This window comes from Schistocerca piceifrons, chromosome 2, assembly GCF_021461385.2.
Source record: "Schistocerca piceifrons isolate TAMUIC-IGC-003096 chromosome 2, iqSchPice1.1, whole genome shotgun sequence".
Lineage (NCBI taxonomy): Eukaryota > Metazoa > Arthropoda > Insecta > Orthoptera > Acrididae > Schistocerca > Schistocerca piceifrons.
Genome location: NC_060139.1, coordinates 450,771,082 through 450,796,938, shown reverse-complemented (window position 1 = coordinate 450,796,938; position 25,857 = coordinate 450,771,082). Strand labels below are relative to the sequence as shown.

General features: G+C 39.7%; 1 protein-coding gene across 1 annotated transcript in view; it reads right to left on the bottom strand.

Annotated features, from left to right (window-relative positions):
• Nucleotides 1-536: 536 nt before the first annotated feature.
• LOC124777782 (UPF0193 protein EVG1) overlaps nt 537-25,857 on the bottom strand; it is a 144,835-nt gene continuing 119,514 nt past the window's right edge. The window contains exon 4 of the mRNA XM_047253293.1: nt 537-852. Within this exon, the coding sequence (XP_047109249.1) occupies nt 632-852 (221 nt within the window). The 3' untranslated portion in view covers nt 537-631. The remainder of the gene's footprint in view (nt 853-25,857) is intronic.

Genomic DNA, 25,857 nt, shown 5'->3' with positions numbered 1-25,857 from the left:
CATAGCTTTAATTGTCTATTTCATTGCTTAATTTGCTCACATCTTATATATCAGTATTTCACTGGCTCATCTCTCGGACCATCTTAATATTGTTATTTGCTTATGTAAGGGCATAGTCAATGGTGTGCAACAAAACACCTGTGCAGACAAGCCAGTTAACAGGTCGTGTACTCGCCCCCTGCTGGATTGGTAGCAGTAGAGTTACTGCTAGCCGAAAGGTAAATATGCAGCCTGTACGTTCTGTTAATGGCTGTGCCACTAGCATTGTGAAGTGGATGTCAGAAATGTCTAGAGTGTGTAGCTATACCAAACAGTGCTGTTACACAAGAACTAATTGTAATATTCTTAATTTAATGATCTTAATTTTTTAATAAGTAAACCATTAAATTGCTATTAATTATGCTCATTAAGCTGCATACTAACTTAAAATATTTTGTTTATTGTAAATATACATAATTATATATATTCATGAATAATTGTGAGATTGATGCTGTATGTGCAGTCACAATTGGTGAACAATTAAGACTTGCTAATAAAGCTTTAATAAAGGTAATATGCTACTATGTGGAATGCTGTGACTATTGAAATTAGTAGTTTTGCTTTATTCGTTCACAAATATATAATTACCAGTTTATGATTTATTTGTTAATTTTGCCCTGTATGTACAATAGCTATTCTTCTCATGACTTTTGATCCACTCTTTGAGTTCCTTGCTCCTTTGCCTGTCTATTGTCTCCATTTGACGTATTTTTGCTGCAATCTGCTGCTGAACAACTGGCCAGTAGTGCTTCTCTTTACCAAGTGCCCTCATCTCTTCTAAAAAGTTAAAGATGTCTTCTATGTCTGCAACCACTGAAATGTAAATGAATCAATAAAATTATGTTGTGAAATATTTTAACCACATGTAGTGTATACTGTTTTCTTTCCAGTTTAGAACTTATTGTCTAAAATTTTTAAATAATTAAGAGATACAAATCTGATCTCTTGTCTTTTATCAGCTTGATTGATTAACTGTGTACTTTCAGGTATTAAGACATGTTATAGGTCAATTTCTATGGTGTCTAAAACTTCACTGTAATAATCACACACTTTAATTTGATACCTGTGTGGAATATGTTGGGAGTGAAAGGTTGCAGTCGGCTCATTGTAGAATGGCTACTGGGACAAAACCATCTCCCATGGCATTCAGCTTGCAACCAATGAGTAATGGGTTAATCCGATGCAGAAATGATGTGAAAGTATCACTTAAAGTCTGATGATCAAAAATGGAATCTTATTGCAATAAAATAACTATTTCTTATGAAACAATATTATGAGAAGGAAAGTTGCTATTAAGCATATAGCGGAAATTCTGAGTCACAGAGAGGCACAACAAAAAGATTTTCACACTTACAGCTTTCCAAAGGCCTTTGTCAACAATAATCAAACAATGGGAAATCCAGGATGGAATGTAACAATACCAGAGAAGGAAAGTTGCTTCGCACCATATAGTGGAGATGCTGAGTCGCAGTAGGCACAATAAAGAGATTCACACACTCATAGCTTTTGGCCATTAAGGCCTTTGTCAGCAGTAGACACACATACACACAAGCGCACACACACATCCATGCAAACACAACTTGCACACACGTCCGCAGTCTCAGAGGCAGTGTAGTTTCAGCTCTCTGAGACTGCAGACGTGTGTGCAAGTTGCATTTGCATGAGTGTGTGTGTGCGCGTGTCTGTATGTGTGTCTACTGCTGACAAAGGCCTTAATGGCCAAAAGTTATGAGTGTGTGAATCTTTTTATTGTGCCTATCACGACTTTGTCGACAATAGACACACATAAGCACACACACACTCACGCAAATGCAACTCACACACACGACTGCAGTCTCAGGCAACTGAAGCCACACTGCAAGCAGCAGCACCAGTGTATGATGGGAGTGGCAATTGGGTGGGGGAAAGGAGGAGGCTGGGGCAAGGAAGAGGAGGGATAGTATGGTGGACAGTGAAGTGCTGCTGCAGGTTGGGCAGCGGGCAGGGGAGAGGTGGGGAGAAAGGGGGGGGGGGGGGTAGTAGCAGAAAAGGAGGGAAATGGAGAGAAATAAATAAAAAAATGAAATAAATAAAAAAGACTGGGTATGGGGCTGTGAAGCAGTCATTGAAATGAAGTTTATCATGTTTGGCAGTGTGTTCAGCTACAGGGTGGTCCACTTGTTTCTTGGCCAGTGGAGGAAATGGTGGGTATCTTTTATTTAGGAGGGTAGTTTCTGGGTACTAGGTTGAAGGTGTTGGTCTGCGAGAGCAGAGATTCTCTCAGTGGGAGCACAGTAACTGGCCACAGTGGGGTGTCCTGGGTGGTTAGGTTTATGGACTGTAGGAAGCATGCAGAAGGTAGGAGTACAGGGAGTGGTAGGGGTGAGTAAAGAGATGGTCTCCGGGGAGAGGTTCTGGGATGGGCCTTAGGATTTGAGTAGTGACTGGAGATCCTGCTGGATTACTGGAATGGGGTGACTGTGGCAAGGTTTGTAGGTGGAAGTATCTGACGGCTGGCGGAGTCCTTCCACGAGATAATCCATGTGGTTCAGAACAACAGTGGTGGAGCCTTTGTCCGCAGGTAGGATTATAATGTCATGATCAGTTTTTAGATGGTGGAATTCAGTTCTTTCTGTGGATGTAAGGTTAATCTGCATGTTGAGAGATTTGGAGAATGATGGTAAGGCAAGGTTTGAGGTGAAGAAACTCTGGAAAGTTAACAGGGGGTGGTTTGGGGGCAGTGGGGGTGGATCATGGTTGGATGGAGGAGTGAACTGAGTTAGGCAAGGTTCAATATTGGTCTTTGTTTGAGTCTGATTGGTACGGTTGGTGGGGAAAAAGTTTTTCCACTGTAGGGACTGGGAGAAGGAGAGAAGATCTTTAACAAGTCCTGCATGAGCTTTTTGTTGTGCCTATCAGTGACTCAGCATCTCTGCTATATGGTGAGCAGCAACTTTCCTTCTCATAGTATTGTTACATTCCATCCTGGATTTTCCATTGTTTTATTTCTTATGAAAACTATAAGGAATTAATATACTGAAGTAAAAAATTTGAAAATTAGGAATTGTTTCATATTGTCCAAAGCTGTGTTATACAGCTAAGGTTAGTAACTAGCATAAACATTTCAGAGTGATGCAAGATTAGTCAACTTTCACCAGTAAGAAAGAGTCAAGTAAAAGTGTGTGATTAGTACAGACATAAGCAAACCATTAATAAGACACAAAGTTGGAACAAATTTAGGAAGTAGGTTAGACGTTTCACAAGAGGTTAAAAGTCATACTTCATTCATATCTTTGACTCTAAAATGGAGCACTTGTGGACTAAATGTATGCATTGCCATACCTGGATGAATATTAACAGGCCTCTACTCTTTCAGTGACTGGAACTATAATAACCCAGCCTGAGCCTGTGCTAGTTCATAATATTTTATCATTTGTTGTGTTAAAGCTGAGCTGATCGGGTGACTGTTCAGTAACCTTTCAGTTGTTAAGGGGAAAATTTGTAAAATACAACAGGTTAGTGTGTATTGCCTGTGGGAGAACTGCATTTACTCCATGACCTATAGTTGCTCCGAGGTAAGCAGATCACTTACATAAAAAATTAGCAATCAGTGGGGACTTTGTTATGAGAGATGCTAGTGTGAATATATATATACATGGTTCTGATCCTAATAACTGTCTATTGTTAGTTGCCATTTGTAAAATAGATTGGAACTGAATTATTTGATGAGTCTAGAAAGAGATAAAGAAGCCATTGGTACTAGTTTCTGCAGGAGTATACTGAATTGTTGAAAGGTAATTTTACCAGTCTTAATTATTTCCAGAAGTTTGATATGTGGAAAGTGAATTTGAGCCAATCTTCTATATAGGAACTTGGGACATTTGGTTTGTAATGTTTGCTGGTAATCTGCAAGCATAATCAAGGAAATTTGGGATGTTTTCTCCTGCAATTAAGAGAGATCTGCTTCGTGGCTGTGCATCATACACTGAAGCGCCAAAGAAACTGGTGTAGGCATGCCTATTAAAATAGAGACATCTGTAAAAATGCAAAATATGGCACTGAGATTGGCAATGCCTATGTAGGACAATAAGTGTCCCGCGCAGTTGTTAGATCGGTCACTTCTGCTACAGTGGCAGGTTATCAAGATTTAAGTGAGTTTGAATGAGACGTTATAGTTGGTGCATGAGCGATGGGACACAGCATCTCCAAGGTAACAATGAAGTGGCGATTTTCCCATATGACTATTTAATGAGTGTACTGTGAATATCAGGAAACTGGTAAAACATCAAATCTCTGACACTGCTGTGGCCGGAAAAAGATCCTGCAAGAATGGGACCAATGATGACTGAAGAGAAGTATCAACATGACAGAAGGGCAATCCTTCCACAAATTGTTGTACATTTCAGTGATGGGCCATCAATAAGTGTCAGCATGCGAACCATTCAAAGAAACATCATCAGTATCAGCTTTTGGAGCCAAAGGCCCACACATTTACCCTTGATAACTGCAAGACACAAAGCTTTACACCTCACCTGTGCCTGTCAACACTGAAATTGGACTGTTGATGACTGGAAACATGTTGCCTGGTCAGACGAGTCTCGTTTCAAATTGTATCGAGTGTATGGATGTGTACAGGTATGGAGACGACTTCATGAATCCATGGACCCTGCATGTCAGCAGGGTACTGTTCATGCTGGTGGAGGCTCCATAATGGTATAGGCATGTGCAGTTGGAGTGATATAGGACCCCTGATAAGTCTAGATATGACTCTGGCAGGTGACATGGATGTAACCATCCTGTCTGATCACTTGCATCCATTCATGTCCATTGTGCATACCAATGGACTTTGGCAATTCCAGCAGGACAATGCAATGCCCCACACATCCCTAACTGCTACAAAGTAGCTCCAGAAACACTCTTCTGAGTTTAGACACTTCCCCTGGCCACCAAACTACCCAGACGTGAACATTATTGAGCATATCTGGGATGACTTGCATGTGCTTTTCAGAAGAGATCTCCACCCCCTCGTACTCTTACAGATTTATGGATGCACTGCAGGGTTCATGGTGTCAGTTCCCTCCAGCACTATGTCAGACATTAGTTGAGTCCATCTCACATAGTGTTGTGGCTTTTCTGCGTGGTTGCAAGGCCCCTACATGATATTAGGCAGGTGTACCAGTTTCTTTGGCTCTTCAGTGTATCACAAAATGTGAACTGAATAGCACTGAACCAGTATCAGAGGATTCTATGTAAGTTCCTATTTATGAACATTAAATTCACAGATGATCAAAGATCATTGGCAGCTGCTTCAGCACTAAGTGATCGAGTTTCTATAACTTGAATTTTACTATTATTGGCAGATCATAATTTCATTTCAGTAATTATACCACACAGTTTCAGCAAACACACAACAATTAATGCTTATATTCTGTGAAACTTTGACAATGTAATATAGAACCATTAGGCTTTGCTACATTAGTCTGAACTTTACATAATTACAGAGAATAATTTCACTTAGTCATAATACCAATTTTTATCAGTGTAAAAATAGTAGCCACAAGGCATTACAATTACACATCCTTAATAATTCAAAGTTTAATTACATCAGCCAATCATTAAGTGTATATTTTTAATGTATCCGGACATGTCCTCCATTTTACCTTTTTGTCTGCGGTCCAGGCGGATTTTTACATTCTCCTCCTTTTTCACAAAGTTGACTGTAATAAAATTATGTTTGCAATTATTCCTGTTCTATTACAATTTTCTTAAATACCTTATTTACAGATGGCAACAGGATCATTGATTTCATCATTTTTTCTTTACTGGTCATGGATCGATCCATAAGCAAGTGCAAATATTGATTATTTAAAATCTCTGTTCTATATTTTAGGTTCCAGACTCACTTTGTGCTAGCTTGGCATTATAGGTCTCATGTCATCTACTCAGTACTTATGTGCAAGTGTCATTTGTTGTTCATTGTAACTGAGTGGGTTTATAAAATACCTGGCATTGTGAAAATTCATAATTACTTTTCTATTTACACTGTTACAAAGCTACAGCATGTTAAAACTAGGTGGCTATCCATTCTCCCAGCCACTGAAAGGCTACTGAAAATGTATCTTGCTCTGAAATCTTACTTTCTGTCTGAAAGCAAGCCACCAAATGTTTTGTTTCAGATTTTTGCGAATGGGTTAAGTGAAGCCTACTTATGGCATTTGCATTCATTGATGTCTGTGTTCAATTAAAATATTCTGCACACAGAAAATGAGGACAATTCTGTGCCTGAAGTGATTGAAATTTTAGATTATGTATGTAATGCACTTTGGAACTGATTAAATGAAAAATTCATCTACCTGAAGATTAAACAGAAGCAGGAAATAGAAATAGAAGAAGGCTTTTAGAAAGAATTTAGACTTTCTATGGTGGAAGCATATGTTACTTTATCATTCTTGCCATGAACATTTAGAATGATGGCTCTCTATGTCTGATTACTCTTCCCATTTCAAATGGATGTCTCTTAAAGTAGATGTTAACTACAGTGATGTTGAAGAAAACCTTTTTTTATACGATAAATATAAAGCTTTTGAAATTAAATACGTAAAATATTTTGACCAGTTCTGTTATTTTAGACCATTTATGAAACAAAATAGTGATGATCGTGAATTTAATGGGTTATCTTGTAGTAAAAAAAGGGCCAAGTATTTTGTGAAAGTAAGTTTCTTGATTGTCATTCAGAATTTTTAAAACTTGCTGAATACTTTTTCAGTATATCAGGGCACAATACAAATGCAGAACGAGTAATTTCAGTCGTTACAACACAGTGGACTGATGACAGGAAAAGGATGAACCTTGAATCTGTTAAAGGTATTCTGATGGTCTAATATAATTTAAAAGAATTTTCCTGTGTATCTTTTTACAATTATCTGTGAAGCAAGCCTACACTTCTGCAGAAAATTGGATCTTTAAAGAAGTACCAATAAAAGTGAAGGAACACATGTTATGCCTATTAATTAATTCATGTATTATGTTTTAATATACATGTGTTCTCTTTTTTTCTAACTTTGCCTTTCTTTCTATAGCTGTTTGTCCACTTTTTTTCTAACTTTGCCTTTCTTTCTATAGCTGTTTGCCCACTTTTTTTCTAACTTTGCCTTTCTTTCTATAGCTGTTTGCCCACTTTTTTATTATCATCTACCTCCAGTCACCCTATGAATTTCAAGCTGATCAAATTAGGCATTAAGGCACAAGAGAAGAAAACTAGCTCATTGCCTACACCAATCTGGTCTATGTAGAGACTTTTTCAGAGAATAGAACTAGGTTTCAATTTCTGCTTTCAGCATTTAGTTGGAGAAGTGTTATTTGTAGATATAGTTCATAGATATCAGTGATTTGGAAAGTGACTTCTGTGAGGTTTTTAAGGATTGTATGTTAGTGAATTTTCTCAGTGATTTAGGTGATAAGTTAGGGTTTTGGGTAATCCCAGAGTACTAAGGTAAAGATCAAGAGAATTTTGTTGAGTTATGGTAAAAACCAGATTACACTATAAAATGCATAGGGAACAAGAAGCCAATGGTTCGAGGAGGGGTGAGGAACCCAGCTCAGATCAAGCAGTAGATATAAGCCAGGGGGATGGCAATAACTCTCTGATAGAGCTATTAAAGCAGATGAAACTCTTTATGTCAACAGTAACTAATTTAGCTACCAAGGAGTAAAATATTTCGACTACTGTAACAAATTTAGTTACTGAGCAGTCGAATATTTCGACTACAGGAACAAAAGTAGCTACCGAGCAGTCAAATATTTTGACTACAGTAATGAATTTAGCTACTGAGTAGGCAAATATGTTAGCCACAGTAAACAATATAGCTACAGAGAACTCAAACATTGCAGATACAGTGGTGAAATCATCAACTACTGTGAATAATTTATGGGTCGAACAAATAGAGTTATCCACCAAAGTGAAGAATTTGCCAGGAAAGATAGATGAGCTACCCACTAAGGAAGACTTAACCAAGTTGTTAGGCAAAGTTAGTAATCTGTCTAATGAACAAACAGGTATGAAGAAGAAGGTAATGAATCTAAAGTATGCTCAAGAACAGTTTCCAATACAGATAACCAGGATGAATCGGGAATTAGAAACTATACACGGAAGACAACAGGCAGTGGAGACAGAAGTGCAGAATCTTTCCACATTGGTAAAGGAGATAGCTTCAACATGCGAAGTGCTTATGGAACAAGAGTTCCAAACACTAAAACCGTAATTCAACGAACAGTTCAATGACTGGGCATCAGATAAGGGGCAATAAGTTTTGCTGTGTGTTAATAGAGGTATTAAAAAGCCATGGAAAACATAGCAAATGAAAGCTTAACATTACCTAGTAAAAGGAATTGAAAACTTAAGGAACTGGGAGATCAAATAGGGATGGAATTTGACAAATGGAAAAAGGAAGTAACACAAAATGTACAAGCAAGTATGCAAGGTTTAGAGGAGATGTGAGTGGCAATTAGAGAAGGCAGAAATGAGAACAACATAGACTGAAGACCACAAGCCCCAAGTCATGGGTCTTTATGTGTGTATGTTGGTTTGGAGCAATACCCTTGTAGGTGCTTGAAAATACATACTTATGGAAGTGTGTCGCCATCTCTTGATTATACAAAATCGAACATGGAGGAAAAGATGTTAAAGCATAGCCAGTTTCAACTTTTTTTTTTCAAAGAAAAGGATACTTAACCCAGTTTTATTTATAAGGAGATTTAAGGGATATCCCCATGAGCATGGTCAGAAAGACAAAGGATTGAGTACGCAGCAAGATATATCCAAGAAGACACTAGTTTATGGGTGACAGGCATGATAGATAAGTACCGAACATATGAAAAATTTGGGAAGGCATTCTTAAATCATTATTGGTCACAAGGAATTCAAGAGAGATTGAAAAATGAGATTTTAAATCCTGAATCATTCTCAAACAATGGAAAATCCTGGATGGAATGTAACAGTATTATGAAAAGGAAAGTTACCACTCACCATTAGCGGAGATGCTAAGTCACAGACAGGCACAACAAAAAGACTGTTCCACAGTGTGTCACACACTCACACAAATGCAACTCGCACACATGTGACTGCAGTCTAAGGCAACTGTAACCACACTTCAAGCAGCAGCACCCACTGACTCATTCTAATATAGAAATAGAAACATAAGAAGGTATTTTGAGAAAGACTTGAACAAAGCTCGGTATTGGGATGAACTAATAGATTACCGAAGTATTCTAAAGGTCCTGAAGGCAAAGCTACTGATGGAATTAAGGGAGGAGATAGTTCTTGGGTCTGATAAAAATTTGGAAGATTCTTTTGTTGGCTGCGGATTTACTTGTTTTGTTGCAAGAAGACCAGAGAGGGAGGATGAACAACAAAAAATTTTACACACAGGAGAATGCACAAGTCAATTATAATCACAGAAATAATGGAAGGGAGATAAATAACTGTAGTAGAACAAACAATAATAATGGCTATATTAATGGTCAGAGCAATAGTCCCAGAGTGACAACAAAAGTTTCAGATCAAGCAGGAACAAACCGGAATGATACAACCATGAAGTATAATACAGTATATAACACTAACAACAGCCAGACACAGGGTAACTAAAATTTGCCAGAGCCAAGACCAAAAATTAACTGTCTAAGTGTGGGGAGAACGACCACCTATATACAATATATGAGATGGAAGATGACAGTGGCCCAAACAGGCATAGAAGTTTAAACTAAATGTGACCTGCTCATGCCCTGGAGGTTTGGTTGATGAAGAGGTTATGAGGGGCGAGCAACACGCAAATTGTTTTAGGTGCAAAAATGGCATGAGTATCATAGAAGAATTAACTCATGTGAGCAAATTTATCATACAGTACCAGTCTCAGCTATATGGGCAGAAATCTTAGACACCCATATTCAGGTAATACTGGATACTGGAGCTTCAGTAAACACAATATCCAATAATTTATTTAAAAGATTACCCCAGAAGAGCCACCAACACTTCCAGTACATAAGTGTAAGATCATTGGAGCCATAGGTACCAGACCATAAACCATCCAGATACAGATTATGTAAGAAGCAAAAGTGGAAACTCCAGCAATTTTGTGCGCATTCCTGGTGACACACAAATTAGTTGAAGGCTGTATCATTGTATTGGATACAAAGAAGGAAAAAGACTTCACAAATGGTAAAGTCAGTTTTTGCAATGATGGAAAATTAGCCCAAGTTGATCTTATCTGGGAGGAATGAAGCCATGGAAAGCACCATCAATGGTGTGGAATTAAACTTATCAGAAAGGAGAAGCATGAAAAGTGTACAGAAGAAGGAAAGGAAAGGAAAATACTGGAGATATCTGAACAGATTGAAGAGAAGACCAAAGAAACTGATAGGATAGAGGTGGAACAAAGAAACCAGCTGTCCAAGGTCCTGGAGAATTATAGTCTACTTTTTTTAAAGAAAGACCTGGGATAATTCATGAATTTACATGCCACTTAGAAGTGTTTCCACATACAACATGCTTTAAGAAATCATATCACTTCTGTGATTTTAGAAGTTGTTGGATGAAGAAATAGATAGGATGATAAATTTGGACATAATCAAACCATTGATAAGTCCTTATTGTTGTCCTTTATTAGTTATACCAAAACAAGGAGGGAAAGTAAGTTTGGTATTGAACACAGGGGTTATAAACACAATCATTGTGCCAGTGAGGACCCACCCAGAAAAAATCAACCAACTAATACAGAAGTACCATGGGTCCAAGTACTTCACAAATATAGAGCTGTGTGACTCATATTGGAAAATTAAATTGGATCTTCAATTGAGGAAATATACTATCTTTACATATGCCAAAAGAAGTTATACTGGTAAATTACATTAGATCTTCAATTGAGGAGATATACAATCTTTATATATGTCACAAGACGTTACCAAATTATGGCACTACCCTTTGGCCTTCAATATAAGTGCAGGTGTCTTTGTAATGGCATTAGAAGCAGTTTTTGGGCCAGAGCTGAGAAGTCATCTAACGCTGACGGTTTGTACAAGATCAAGTCTTGTGTGCAGAGCCATTAATCAGTCTACTGAGGAAGAGTGTATCTTGACAGTGGACAACTGAGTGTCAGAATGCCTTGGAGGCAATTAAATATGCCTTAGTAAGTGCAAAATTATTACACTACCTGGGTATGAAACTCTGTATTCACCTGGTGACTTATAAGTGTACTGTCATATTGCTGGTTTAGTTGTGGAGTATCTTTGCAGGCAGAAGCATCTGTAGAGTTGAGCGCAGGACATGGAACTGTTATGTTGTGTAGTGTGTAGCTCTGCAGGCATTGTTAGCATGGAAGTTGAAGTGTTGCTACAAGTGCTATTACAGTAAAGTGATAAAATTAGTAAATGATTCAGAGGAAAGTGCGTCAAGAAGTAATTTAAAAATGAACAGTGCTGCTGATAAAGTATATGTGTATCCTCTCGTTGCGTGTCGTACCGTACAGAATCAGTCATACGCACTGTGTTTGGTCTCCCAGAATGAACTGATGTGAATCAGTAGAAATTAGTTACCATAAAAGAGTGCAGTCAAGTACCAGTGATTTGTAGCGAGTGTGAGAACATGCGTTCAGTCATCGCGTTTGCGCATTATCAACAATCAGCCGCGCCACAACGGTTACATGCAAGCTCGTACAAGTGACAACTGAGAAACTAACTTTATGAACAGTGTGAAAATAACATTACTAGTGTCAAGGATGACTGGTACCAAATATCTGTGTATGCGTGACGAGCATAAGAACTTTAGTGCGATCATTCGGCTTCCGCATCATCAACAATCACCCGCGTATGTCAGTTATGCATATGCTCGTCCGAATGATATTGTGGACTGTTAATCATCCATTAATTGGGATAACACTTCTGAATTAGAATGTAAACAGTGCAACCTGCGATTTTCCTTTAATTGTCTCAGAATATAGTTGTTCATACTAGACGTCGAACAGTGTTGTGTTTTAATGTTGAGTGGCTCCCCTAAACCCACTAGCATAATTCGATAGATAATTTCAGGCAAACCAGCAGCAGTGTGGGGCGGAACAGTATGACCGCCACAGGATTACCAAGTATGTGGAGTGGACAGGGCGCTCGGTTCAGAAACGACAAACAGTTCCTAAAGGTACCACCCCACCCATTTGTACTCCCAGGTGTGTTACAGACTGACTCCTCAAATGTGGGATTAGGAGCTTGTCTGTTTCAAATTAAGGCAGCTGAGGGCCAGCCAACCTTCTGCCTGATAGCCATTGTAAGTTGGTTGCTGTTGAGTTGTGAAAGGGCATTTACAACTACAGAACTGGAAACATTAGTTGTTGTTTGTACCTTGAAGAAGTTCCACTATTATTCATATGGATTACAGACAGCCGTATACTGTGATCACCAATCTCTTAGTTTCTTCCAGTTGTGCAAGTTACTTACACCAAGATTATTAAGGTGGACACTGGTGTTCCAGGGATACAGGTTTCAAATACAATATATAAAGAGAAAGAAGAACCAATTCATAGATGCCCTATCTAGACTTCCCAGATGGTCAGAACAAGAAGAATAGTCAGATGAGAAACAGGGAGAATTACCAGTACCATTGATGAGGAAACAAACAGCATGGAGTTACTGTTTAGAGCCACATCAAGCTATGTCATTTGTACAGATGAAAGATCTGCTCTGGCATGAAATACAACAGATGTTAGAACAGCTTGAGTATTCAAACCTAAACCAGTATTTTTGGGTAGTGAATGAAGTACTATTCTACCAACAAAGTACTGGAAGCAATAATTGATGTGTTTGCATTCCAGAGAGCCAAGAAAATAAGTTTGTACAATATATATACCAGGTGTGGTGCCATTTTGAGTGATTAAGTGTGTGAATAAACTACAGGTATACTGTTATTCCCACAACTGGAGGTATAGACAGTAATCAGATCATGTGTAATATGTAAGAAAAGTAAACTAAATAATAAAGACAGCATCAGATTACTCCAATCAGTTTTGCCATAGAAGCTGTTAGCTTTTGTATCCATTGATGTCTGTGGGTCATTACCAAGAATGAGAGGTGGGTGCAGATTTATCGTTAGTTTCCTAGATGTATTCACAAAATATGTAAACTTGTATCCATTGAAAACAGCCACAAGTAGGACCATTCTTAGAAGGTTCCTGTAGGAGTATATACCTGGAGGAAAACAGACATCCATTGACACATATCCTGGCATGTGTCAACCAGCTTCTCTGTGATAACATCATTGGTCAATAGAATATTGTAACAACTGTAATACGAACTAAGAACTTCAGTGAAGTGTAGTATCTCAATGACCTAGGTTTTGTGTAAATTGTGATTTATCAAAATGATTGAAAATAATCAATAATTCATAAATGACAGAGGGAAACCAGATGGGGTGACCCAAGTTTTCGATGGGTTTCCTGGGAGTCTTTGCCCAAACGGGCAAATAAGGCCATGGGCACACCAATCACAAACTATAAAATGAATTTGAAAGAAAAAATGGCACAGAAGTTGCATGTGTAACTTAGGTAAAATGCTACTGTTGCTTAAAGCATCGTAAGAAAATGAATTCCATTCAGTTATTATCAGGCAAAGTTGTGATTTACATCCAGTGGATTTTCTACACCACTATAGAGATAGTTTTGTGTCAGGCATGAGTGATGACCAGCAGATTAAATTTGTTAAAAGATGTCTTGAAAGCAAAGCTCTGTCGTGGGTAAATCTAAACTTAAGTCAGTGGGAAACATACTAAAGTTTCGAAAAAAGTTGTTTAAATAAATTTTGGTCAGAAGCTGAACAAGGGAGAATTAAAAGTGAATTTCTGATTGGTCCAAATCATAGGAATAGGGACGGCATCCTGAAAGAGTTCTGTAAGAATCAATTTAAGAAATTAGCACACCTTGACAGGCCATTTGAAGGAATGACATTAATTGATGCACTAAAAAGGATATTACCAGAAAGGTTGCAGTGGGATTTGGTACACGGACCAGACGATTATCTAGAACAATTTTTATGATTTGTAGACAGGCTGGATAGAGCAGCAGAAAGAAACATGTACTACAACAATAGTAATGATAGAGATCATTATGGTAATAACTACAGAAACAGAATAGTGGTAACTTCAATCAGGCTCAAAATGGTAACATAGACAGAAATTTTGAATGTCAAGAGAATAGGAACAATGGGGATAACCATGGGCAATTTAATAGAAGAAATAATCATAGAGGTGGCCATTCAGGAATGGTGGTCTGTCTCAATGAAGGTCGACAGTTTTGGGGCAAGGAAATAAAACAAGAACAGGACCCCCAATTTACACCTACAATTAGACAATATTAACAGTATTAATAATGTGGCACAGCTATCTGAAGTTGAACAGAAGGAACATCAGCTTTCTCATTTATGTTTTGCTCAAAAATTTTGGAATACTATGTTTAATTATAATGATGTAGATTCTAATCACCAACCAGAATGTGAGAGTAATTAGAATTTTGAGGTAGTATGTACTAATGATTTCTTCTCTTGGTCAGAAAACAGTCTTACTGATGTATGTGAAACAGGTAATAGCTGTATTGGATCTGAATTAGGTGGTATTTTTGATATAGATGTGAATGAGAGCTGTGAAATGGCTGAGGTTGGTAAGTCTAAGACTGATAGCTTATTCCAAATGAAAGTAGGTGAGGAGTGTGACTTTGATGGCTATAAGACATGTTGGTAAAGATGTTATTGATGAAGTTGTTTTGGAAGAATATGATGACGATGATGATTATGAGGAGGAGGAGGAGGAGGAGGAGGAGGAGGAGGTTTGTGGAGTCTAAGAATAATGAAGTTTCAGAGTTGTTTGCGAATACAGGTAAGGTAAGTGGTTCAAATGGCTCTGAGCTCTATGGGACTTAACTTCTGAGGTCATCAGTCCCCTAGAACACTTATAACTACTTAAACCTAACTAACCTAAGGACATCACACACATCCATGCCCGAGGCAGGATTTGAACCTGCGACCGTTGCGGTTGCGCAGTTCCAGACTGTAGCACGTGCAGAATAATGATCCAGACAGTGAAGGTGAGTTATCTATAAGCCTAGAGAATAAAGGCGAAAACTGTTTGAAATCTGTTTGGAACCAAATTGATGATAACGTAGATAAATGTGCAGTCTGGAATAAGTTAGCTGTGGGTAGTCAAAATCTGTATCCAACTTGGTGAAATGAAGTGAAAGAAGATCTAAGTAGGAAATGTAATTTTGACAGTAATATATTTTGTGTTCCTTCTGTAATAAGTGATTTTAGTTGTGCTATGGAACCCATTCAGTGTGTTCAATCTGTACCTGATAACATGAGTAACCAAAGTAATGCTATGATACCAGTAAAGTCGATAAAACCCTCCAAAAGCAGTGTGGATGTATCACTTGATGAAATTGAAAGTGATCTTTTACATGAAGTGTCTTAGAGTAGAGATGATGATTAAGATTTTGGGTGTCCTTACATTAAGATTAAGGTTGATCAGTGGGAAGGGAACTGCTTGAATGATACAGGTAGTCTGATTTTTAGTATATCTGAACAATTTAGAGATAAGGTTAAATATATTAGAATTTTGTGTAAATGCCCATTGCAGGTGTAAAGATGAAGAGGAGCCACTGGTAAGCAAAGCAACTATGTAAAATGCCAAGTACTGCTAACATTTAGTATAGAGGACAAGATATATGAACATGGATGTGTAATGATACCTAGTCTAGAAGAAAATATTCACTATTGTTGTAGATATTTAGGACTATATGATTGTGTTTTGTTTGCCATGAATTTAGTATATAAGATCATGTAGTTTTAAAGTTCTGTCTTACCTACTGACCAAGGGAGATGATTAAAAACAAGGGGGATAGGAGAAAGCAGAGACATGATGGTAAAGGTAGATTTGGTAAGTATGAAGTAGGAGATCTTGTGTTTGTGAAAGCCAAAGAGAAATCTTAAAGTGTTGCCAGAATGAGATTTTCACTCTGCAGCGGAGTGTGCGCTGATATGAAACTTCCTGGCAGATTAAAACTGTGTGCCCGACCGAGACTCAAACTCGGGACCTTTGCCTTTCACGGGCAAGTGCTCTACCATCTGAGCTACCGAAGCATGACTCACGCCCGGTACTCACAGCTTTACTTCTGCCAGTACCTCGTCTCCTACCTTCCAAGTCTCCTACCTGCAAGGTTCACAGGAGAGCTTCTGTAAAGCTTGGAAGGTAGGAGACGAGGTACTGGCAGAAGTAAAGCTGTGAGTGCCGGGCGTGAGTCGTGCTTCGGTAGCTCAGATGGTAGAGCACTTGCCCGTGAAGGGAAAGGTCCCGAGTTTGAGTCTCGGTCGGGCACACAGTTTTAATCTGCCAGGAAGTTTCATCTAAAGTGTTGATAGACATGATCCATAAATATCTGATTTTTGTTTTGTTTATTCTTTTCCCATTGCCATGAATGTAGTATGTAAGACCATGTAGTTTTTAAAGTTCTGTCTTATCCAGTGACTGAGTTTGTGGAAAATTTATCAAAAAACAAAGATGATATGACTTACCAAACGAAAGCGCTGGCAGGTCAAAAGACACACAAACATACACACAAAATTCAAGCTTTCGCAACAAACTGTTGCCTCATCAGGAAAGAGGGAAGGAGAGGGAAAGACAAAAGGATGTGAGTTTTAAGGGAGAGGGTAAGGAGTCATTCCAATCCCGGGAGCGGAAAGACTTACCTTAGGGGGAAAAAAGGACGGGTATACACTCGCGCACACACACACATATCCATCCACACACATACAGACACAAGCAGACATTTGTAAAGGCAAAGAGTTTGGGCAGAGACATCAGTCGAGGTGGAAGTACAGAGGCAAAGATGTTGTTGAATGACAGGTGAGGTATGAGTGGCGGCAACTTGAAATTAGCGGAGGTTGAGGCCTGGCAGATAACGAGAAGAGAGGATATACTGAAGGGCAAGTTCCCATCTCCGGAGTTCTGACAGGTTGGTGTTAGTGGGAAGTATCCAGATAACCCGGACAGTGTAACACTGTGCCAAGATATGCTGGCCGTGCACCAAGGCATGTTTAGCCACAGGGTGATCCTCATTACCAACAAACACTGTCTGCCTGTGTCCATTCATGTGAATGGACAGTTTGTTGCTGGTCATTCCCACATAGAAAGCTTCACAGTGTAGGCAGGTCAGTTGGTAAATCACGTGGGTGCTTTCACACGTGGCTCTGCCTTTGATCGTGTACACCTTGCGGGTTACAGGACTGGAGTAGGTGGTGGTGGGAGGGTGCATTGGACAGGTTTTACACCGGGGGCAGTTACAAGGGTAGGAGCCAGAGGGTAAGGAAGGTGGTTTGGGGATTTCATATGGATGAACTAAGAGGTTACGAAGGTTAGGTGGACGGCGGAAAGACACTCTTGGTGTGGTGGGGAGGATTTCATGAAGGATGGATCTCATTTCAGGGCAGGATTTGAGGAAGTCGTATCCCTGCTGGAGAGCCACATTCAGAGTCTGATCCAGTCCCGGAAAGTATCCTGTCACAAGTGGGGCACTTTTGTGGTTCTTCTGTGGGAGGTTCTGGGTTTGAGGGGACGAGGAAGTGGCTCTGGTTATTTGCTTCTGTACCAGGTCGGGAGGGTAGTTGCGGGATGTTAAAGCTGTTTTCAGGTTGTTGGTGTAATGGTTTAGGGATTTTGGACTGGAGCAGATTCGTTTGCCACGAAGACCTAGGCTGTAGGGAAGGGACCGTTTGATGTGGAATGGGTGGCAGCTGTCATAATGGCGGTACTGTTGCTTGTTGGTGGGTTTGATGTGGATGGAGGTGTGAAGCTGGCCATTAGACAGATGGAGGTCAACGTCAAGGAAAGTGGCATGGGATTTGGAGTAGGACCAGGTGAATCTGATGGAACCAAAGGAGTTGAGGTTGGAGAGGAAATTCTGGAGTTCTTCTTCACTGTGAGTCCAGATCATGAAGATGTCATCAATAAATCTGTACCAAACTTTGGGTTGGCAGGCCTGGGTAACCAAGAAGGCTTCCTCTAAGCGACCCATGAATAGGTTGGCGTACGAGGGGGCCATCCTTGTACCCATGGCTGTTCCCTTTAATTGTTGGTATGTCTGGCCTTCAAAAGTGAAGAAGTTGTGGGTCAGGAGGCTAAGGTAATGAGGAAAGAGGTTTTAGGTAGGGTGGCAGGTGATCGGCGAGAAAGGAAGTGTTCCATCACAGCGAGGCCCTGGACGTGCGGAATATTTGTGTATAAGGAAGTGGCATCAATGGTTACAAGGAAGGTTTCCGGGGGTAATAGATTGGGTAAGGATTCCAGGCGTTCGAGAAAGTGGTTGGTGTCTTTGATGAAGGATGGGAGACTACATGTAATGGGTTGAAGGTGTTGATCTATGTAGGCTGAGATATGTTCTGTGGGGGCTTGGTAACCAGCTACAATGGGGCGGCCGGGATGATTGGGTTTGTGAATTTTAGGAAGAAGGTAGAAGGTAGGGGTGCGGGGTGTCGGTGGGGTCCGGAGGTTGATGGAGTCAGGGGAAAGGTTTTGTAGGGGGCCTAAGGTTCTGAGGATTCCTTGAAGCTCCGCCTGGACCTCAGGAATGGGATTACATTGGCAAACTTTGTATGTGGTGTTGTCTGAAAGCTGACGCAGTCCCTCAGCCACATACTTCCGACGATCAAGTACCACAGTCATGGAACCCTTGTCCGCCGGAAGAATGACGATGGATCGGTCAGCCTTCAGATCACAGATAGCTTGGGCTTCAGCAGTGGTGATGGGAGTAGGATTAAGGTTTTTAAAGAAGGATTGAGAAGCAAGGCTGGAAGTCAGAAAGTCCTGGAAGGTTTGGAGAGGGTGATTTTGAGGAAGAGGAGGTGGGTCCCGCTGTGACAGAGGACGGAACTGTTCCAGGCAGGGTTCAATTTGGATAGTGTCTTGGGGAGTTGGATCATTAGGAGTAGGATTAGGATCATTTTTCTTCATGGCAAAGTGATATTTGCAGCAGAGAGTACGAGTGTAGGACAGTAAATCTTTGACGAGGGCTGTTTGGTTGAATCTGGGAGTGGGGCTGAAGGTGGGGCATTTGGATAGGACAGAGGTTTCGGATTGGGAGAGAGGTTTAGAGGAAAGGTTAACTACTGAATTAGGGTGTTGTGGTTCCAGATTGCGTTGATTGGAATTTTGAGGTTTTGGAGGGAGTGGAGCTGGAAGTGGGAGATTGAGTAGATGGGAGAGACTGGGTTTGTGTGCAATGAGAGGAGGTTGAGGTTTGCTGGAAAGGTTGTGAAGGGTGAGTGAGTTGTCTTTCTGGAGGTGGGAAACCGGGTTGGCCTGTAGGAGGATGCTCTGAACAGCCGGTGTGGATGTGGGAGAGGAAAGATTGAGGACTTTTATTAAGGATAGGAGTTGACGGGTGTGTTGATTGGCTGAGTTGATGTGTAGGTGAAGGATTAGCTATTCTTCTCTTTTGAAGATTTTGAAGGTTTGATTGTATAGATCTTAACTTAAAATTTGTAAATTCTACAATTTACATTGTCTCTGTAATTATTTTTATAGTTTAGTGGAGTCATGTTTTAGTTGTGACCTTGTATTATTTGTCGTGTGACAGTCTGTTCCACAGATCTGAACATCTGAATGCCATATCCTGATATGTGTGCAGATTATGATTTGTATAGTAGATATTTTTCTTATGTTCTCTGTAATCTGTTATGCATCAGATGCTTCTATACATCTATCTGCTATCCTGGGCGTCATTTTGTACACCGTTTGGCAAACCTTATAATCTGTCACAAAATATTATAAACATTATGTTTCCAAATTTTGTGATGGGGATATAATAATGGATCACCCTCCTCTAACATTACCTTTTCTTTTATATAGATATAACCGATACCATGTATACTGTTGATTCTTGTATAGGTGATCATTATATCAGCTGTCTAACTGAATGAGTTTCATATGATTTTGTGTACAATATGTTATGTTTCAGGCTAAATTGTGTAAAAAGCAATCAATTTGTTAGTACCATGTATGTACAGTTAAAATTACTCTTCTTTCATAATTATTTGAAATTATGAAACTTCTGGTATTCTTATAATTCATATTATTAATTGTACAATCTAATGTGAATTAATAAATTTATTTCTGAATCGGTTTATAAAATAATGTTATATTTTGGTGATGATGATTCTTCTTTTATCATGAAAGTTTGTAAACTCTTTTGCTTTGTAAACTCTATGGAATAATGTGAGTACTGCAGAATGTAAGCATGCCTCTGATGGAAACGCATGTATTTTGATGAACTTGTCAACAATAATGTAATTTGTGGTGTGACAGAAGTGCAAATTTTAAAGTAGGTGTGATTTAGAAGAATGGGATAAAATAGAAAGATATTCATAGCAACAGGAAAATCTTCATCAGTTATTTCATCTTCAGGAATCCAGAACATTAAATCAAAATTTCAGCTGCAAGAGTGTACCCCTAGTCTAGACTTTGAGACTACAACAACAACAACAACAACAACAGGGTAATGGAGATAAGTAAAAAGTTTTTCTTTTGTATATCTTATGCCTCTTGAAGCTTTCAAAATTCGTGCAAAGACAGAATTTTAATAGTGATGTGTGGGAGAGTAAGATTACAAACTCCGCTCTACATGCTTCCTTCTGTGAAGATGCACCAGAGGTACACATACAGCAGATCTCTGACAATGAAGACCACTCTACCGAAGCCTTCTGTATACCATTTGTCTCAGTACAACACATCAAGTTGCCTTGCAGTACTAAGGTGGTACCATAATTCCGTTACGGCCAAAGAATGGTCATCTCTTCCTGAAGTTACACGAGGTTGACCCTATCCTGGTCTGTGGGATACAGCCTTGGTCTCTATAAGATGTCACCACTCCAAGAAACAACAGGATGATTCACATTAAGCCATTGGGCCACATAAGTTTGCGACTGTCTTGTTTCCATTCTTCCTATGGCCTTCCACTGCAGAGAACCTGGTAGGCATCTTCTCTGTGCCACACTGCACTGTCTGTGACTGTATACACAGCGACTGTGGATGTGGGACCAACTGACAAACACTGCCCTTTTGATAGGTGCGCTAACGTCGTCATTGGTATGGTTTTCCATTGACTGGAATGTTATCTTTCATGCAGAACATTATCATTCCAACGTCTGGTGACAGTTTGTATGATTATATCATGAATTAGACACAGAACAGGAAAGTAGTGGTGTGTTGCTTTAATTTTGTACACCAGTGTATATTTTCGCTACCACAAGGGGCCACATAATATCACAGCCCGAGCCAGTGCTAGTTCATGATATTTTATGGTTTGTTGTAATAAAGCTGAGCTGATCATCTGGCAGTTCAGTGATCTTTCAATTGTTAAGGTGAAAATTTGTAAAATGCAGCAAGTTAGCACATTTCACCTGTGGGAGAAATGCGTTTACTCCATAACACATAGTTGCTCTGAAGTGAATGGATCTCTTAGGTGCAAAATTAGCAATCAACAGGGATGTTAGCAAAAATATGTATATGATTCTGATGCTGATAGGTGTCTATTGTAAGATATTATTCGTAAAATAGATTGGAACTGAATTATTTGATGAGTATATAAAGAGAAAAAGAAGCCACAGGTGTATGTTTCAGTAAGAATATATTGGTATGTTAAAAGGTAATTCTAATAGTCTTAATTATTTCCAGAAGTTTAATCTGCGGAAAGTGAATTTGTACCAAGCTTCTGTGTAGGAACTTTAGACATTTTGGTAGTAATGTTTTCTGGTGAATCTGCAAGCATGATCAAGGGAATTTGAGAAGTGTTTTCCTACAGTTAAGAGGAATCTGCTTTACAGCTATGCATCGTATAACCAAAAGCAAACTGAACAGCACTGAATCATTATCTGTGGATTCTATATAAGTTTCTATTTCTGAATAGTAAATTCACAGGTGACAGAAATCATCAGTGGCTGCTTCTGTACTGCAGTTGCTTCTACACTAGGAGATTGATGAGTTACCATAACTGCAGTTTTACTATTATAGCCATATCACAATTTTATTTCAGTACTTTATATCAGTTTTGCTGAAGACTTAAAAATTGGTGCCTGTGTTCTGCAAGTCTTTGATGATATAATACAGAACCATTAGTTCTTGCTGCATTAGTATGGACTTTGGACAATTAACGAGAATAATTTCACTTAGTTAGAAGATAAATTATTATCAGTGTAGAAGTAGTAGCCACAAGGAAAACTTGGAAATTTGTGGTAAGATCTTATGGGACCAAACTGCTGAGGTCATTGGTCCCTAAGCTTACACACTACTTAAACTAACTTAAACTAACTTGCGCTAAGGACAACACGCACACCCATGCCCGAGGGAGGACTCGAACCTCCGATGGGAGTATCCGCAAGGTATTACAATTACACATCCCTAGGAATCCAAAGTTTGATTACTTCAGTTAATCATTAAGTGCACCTTTAATGTCTCACATACATACATGCCTATATTTATACAAGCTATGGTGACACTGAAGGAGGAGTCATGCTTTTTCAACTGCAGCTTCTTGTTCCTCACTTACAGCCATCTTCTTTCCAACTATGTGTGCTCTTGTGCCTGAATAACAAGGTCACTGCATACAGGGATAACATATACAGTGTTTATTTGCTTAATGTTCCTGATAATCCAATGTTTGCTGTGAACCACAGACATATGATCATACATGGTATGAAATGAAGTTAATTGCTGTGCTGAGGATTTTTTAGCAGAGAGGATGCAGCATGTAATATTAGATGGAGAGCAAACTACAAAATAAGTAGTAGATTTGCACTATAGTTCAATTCTTTTATCTTAACGGCTTGCGCATGCCCACCCAGATGCGGGAGACTGCTGCGTTGCCAGTTGCAAACGATGTATGTGCCAAGAGAAGCAGCGCCATAGTATAGTGTAGTTCACAAACTTACATTTAGGGGGGAGGATGCAGTTTATGAAGTAAAGCCACTACGGCCGCATTAACCCTTTTGCTGCTACAGAGACCTGCTCCCCACATTCCGTGCTGTGTGCGATTTTGTCATCACTGCACTGCTCACCTGTGCAGACACATGGTGCTCCGACTGCTTTGACACACTTATCATTCGATTTCACAAAAACTATTTGACCCAAAACTTTGATTTTTACACATTTTCTTGACTGATACCTTCCCCCCCCCCCCCCCCCCCCCCCCCTCCCCATAAATGACTTCATTTTGTTTCAATGTTCAATGCAGTTATTGTGCAGCATTAAATGTAGTAAACCATTGCACAAAATTTTGAAGAGTTTGCAGAGGTAAAAGTCCATAGAGTATACTTTCTGTATGGTCGATTTTAGTTGCCACAATGTTGAGAATGAAATGTGGACAAGATACCTAAATTTCATATAAAATTTACTGTATAACAATATCTCATTTAATTTAAGTACCAGATAGGTGTCGTATGTAATATTGAGAAATATTCCATTTTTCACGACTGTAATAAAAGTTTTATATATATACCAGAGTCATTTCGCTTTTTTCTAGAAAGTTCTGACTAAAACAAAATTGGCGAAGTACACAAAACTGAATTGTGGACGTAATAAAACACAGAAACTAAAATACATTGTCAGTGAGGTGCAGTGTGCAAACAATTTGTGTTTGTCACAATGGACAGCAAATACTTGCCAAAACATAGATCAGTCGACGACAACATTGAATATGATGATGTTTCCAAAGCAGCGAAGCAAAGAATTGCATCAGACAATCAAGTAGCTCAGCAACATATGAGCCAAAGTTCTGCTCTAAATAATACTTTTAATACTGTCGCAAAAGAATATACCTCAATATGAATAGTAAAACAGCGACTGCAGAAGAGAAGATATACAAACAAAACAGATAACATGAATATTGTATGTGTGCCTTTTCATTGTTTTTAATTGCTGTGAAAAGAAATATTGGAGGACAAAATTAGAAAAACAGAAAACTTATTATGATTATAATGAAGAGACAAAGCACTAGAAATTTCAAAAAATTACATTCAAACGAATAAAATTCATGAAGTAAGACACTTCGCTATTGTTTTTAAATAAAGAAAATGTTAAGCACTGAACATGGTTCGAACTCAGAACCATTACGCTAACACAGAAATGGTTCAAATGGCTCTGAGCACTATGGGACTTAACAGCGGAGATCATCAGTCCCCTAGAACTTAGAACTACTTAAACCTAACTAACCTAAGGACATCATACACATCCATGCCCGAGGCAGGATTCGAACTTGCGACCTTAGTGGTCACACGGTTCCAGACTGAAGCGGCTAGAACCGCTCGGCCACCACGGCCGGCAACACAGCTCATCATTCAACAGAATTCCTGGAGGAGTCTAAAATATCAAGCAAAATACCAACAAACACTGTTGGTATGACTATGAATTACTCACGTTTTGTCAAAGTACAACAGGAAATAAACAATTACCACAGTTCTTTATTGCGAAAAAGCGGTTCGTGAGAATGATGCAAACACCTTTCTTTGCTGTCGCCTGAATTAGAAGGCTTATTGCTTGTTTGGTTTAATTAATTAATAGAATATGAAGCAATTGATATAAATAATGCTTTTTCCAAACCTTCTATAAAAGAAAGTCTGCTATCAAGACATTGCTTTTGTTCAGTTATTTTATTTACGACTAACGTTTCTAAAACTGAAGACACTCATCCGTGCTCTGCACTGCAGTCGAGCTCTGGCAACGTCGTTCTCTGTTCAATTGGCTGACTGTGTTTTGTGACATCAGATGCACAGAATGAACCTAAACTCGGCCACCGTCATAAATGACGCGCACTATAGCAATAAATTATTATTTCGTATAGGAGGTGTGATTTTGAGTTTTAGTTACTGTAATCGTAAATTCAGGCAGATTGTAGCGCAGTCGTTAAGCATTTGTACAGGTTAGTTCATACATTCTTTGCATGTTTCCCTTGCGTTATCTAGGCACGGACTCGTGTTTTAGTAACTGTTGTTCCACATCGATTAGAATGGACAGGGATTGTGATTGCTGTGTTCGGATGAGGGCTGAGTTGGCATCCTTTCGCTCACAGCTGCAAGCGGTGCTGACTTCGGTCGCGCAGCTTGAGGCTGTTGCCAATGGGCACCACTGTGGGGTGCCGGACTTGAGTATCACGGGGATGTCAACCTCGTCCCGTCTGTCCCCAGATCGGTCTGCCACTGTGGTTGCCCCGGCTGCTGCCCGCAGTGGGGCTGAGCCCTCGCCTGTGGTTGATTGGGAGGTCGTTCCAAGGCGTGGCAGGTAGCGAAATATGTCCCCGGAGGCTGATCAGAAAGCCTCCCCGGTGCGTCTGACAAACAGGTTTCAGGCACTGTCTCTGGCTGAGCCAGATGTGGCTGCCTGCCCTGTTTCAGAGGATGATTCTCAGCCTTCAAGGTCCGGGCAGTCGCAGAGGGTGGGCTTATTGGTAGTTGGGATCTCCAATGTTAGGCGCGTAATGGGGCCCCTTTGGGATATGGCGGTTAAGGAGGGGAAGACATCCAGTGTGCACTCCGTGTGCATTCTGGGTGGAGTCATTCCTGATGTGGAAAGGGTCCTTCTGGATGCCATGAAGAGCACAGGGTGCAGCCAGCTGCAGGTAGTGGCACATGTTGGCACTAATGACGTGTGTCACTTTGGATCTGAGGAAATTATCTCTCTGGATTCCAGCGGCTATCTGATTTGGTGAAGGCTGCCGGTCTTGCTTACGACATGAAGGCAGAGCTCACCATCTGCAGCATCGTTGACAGAAC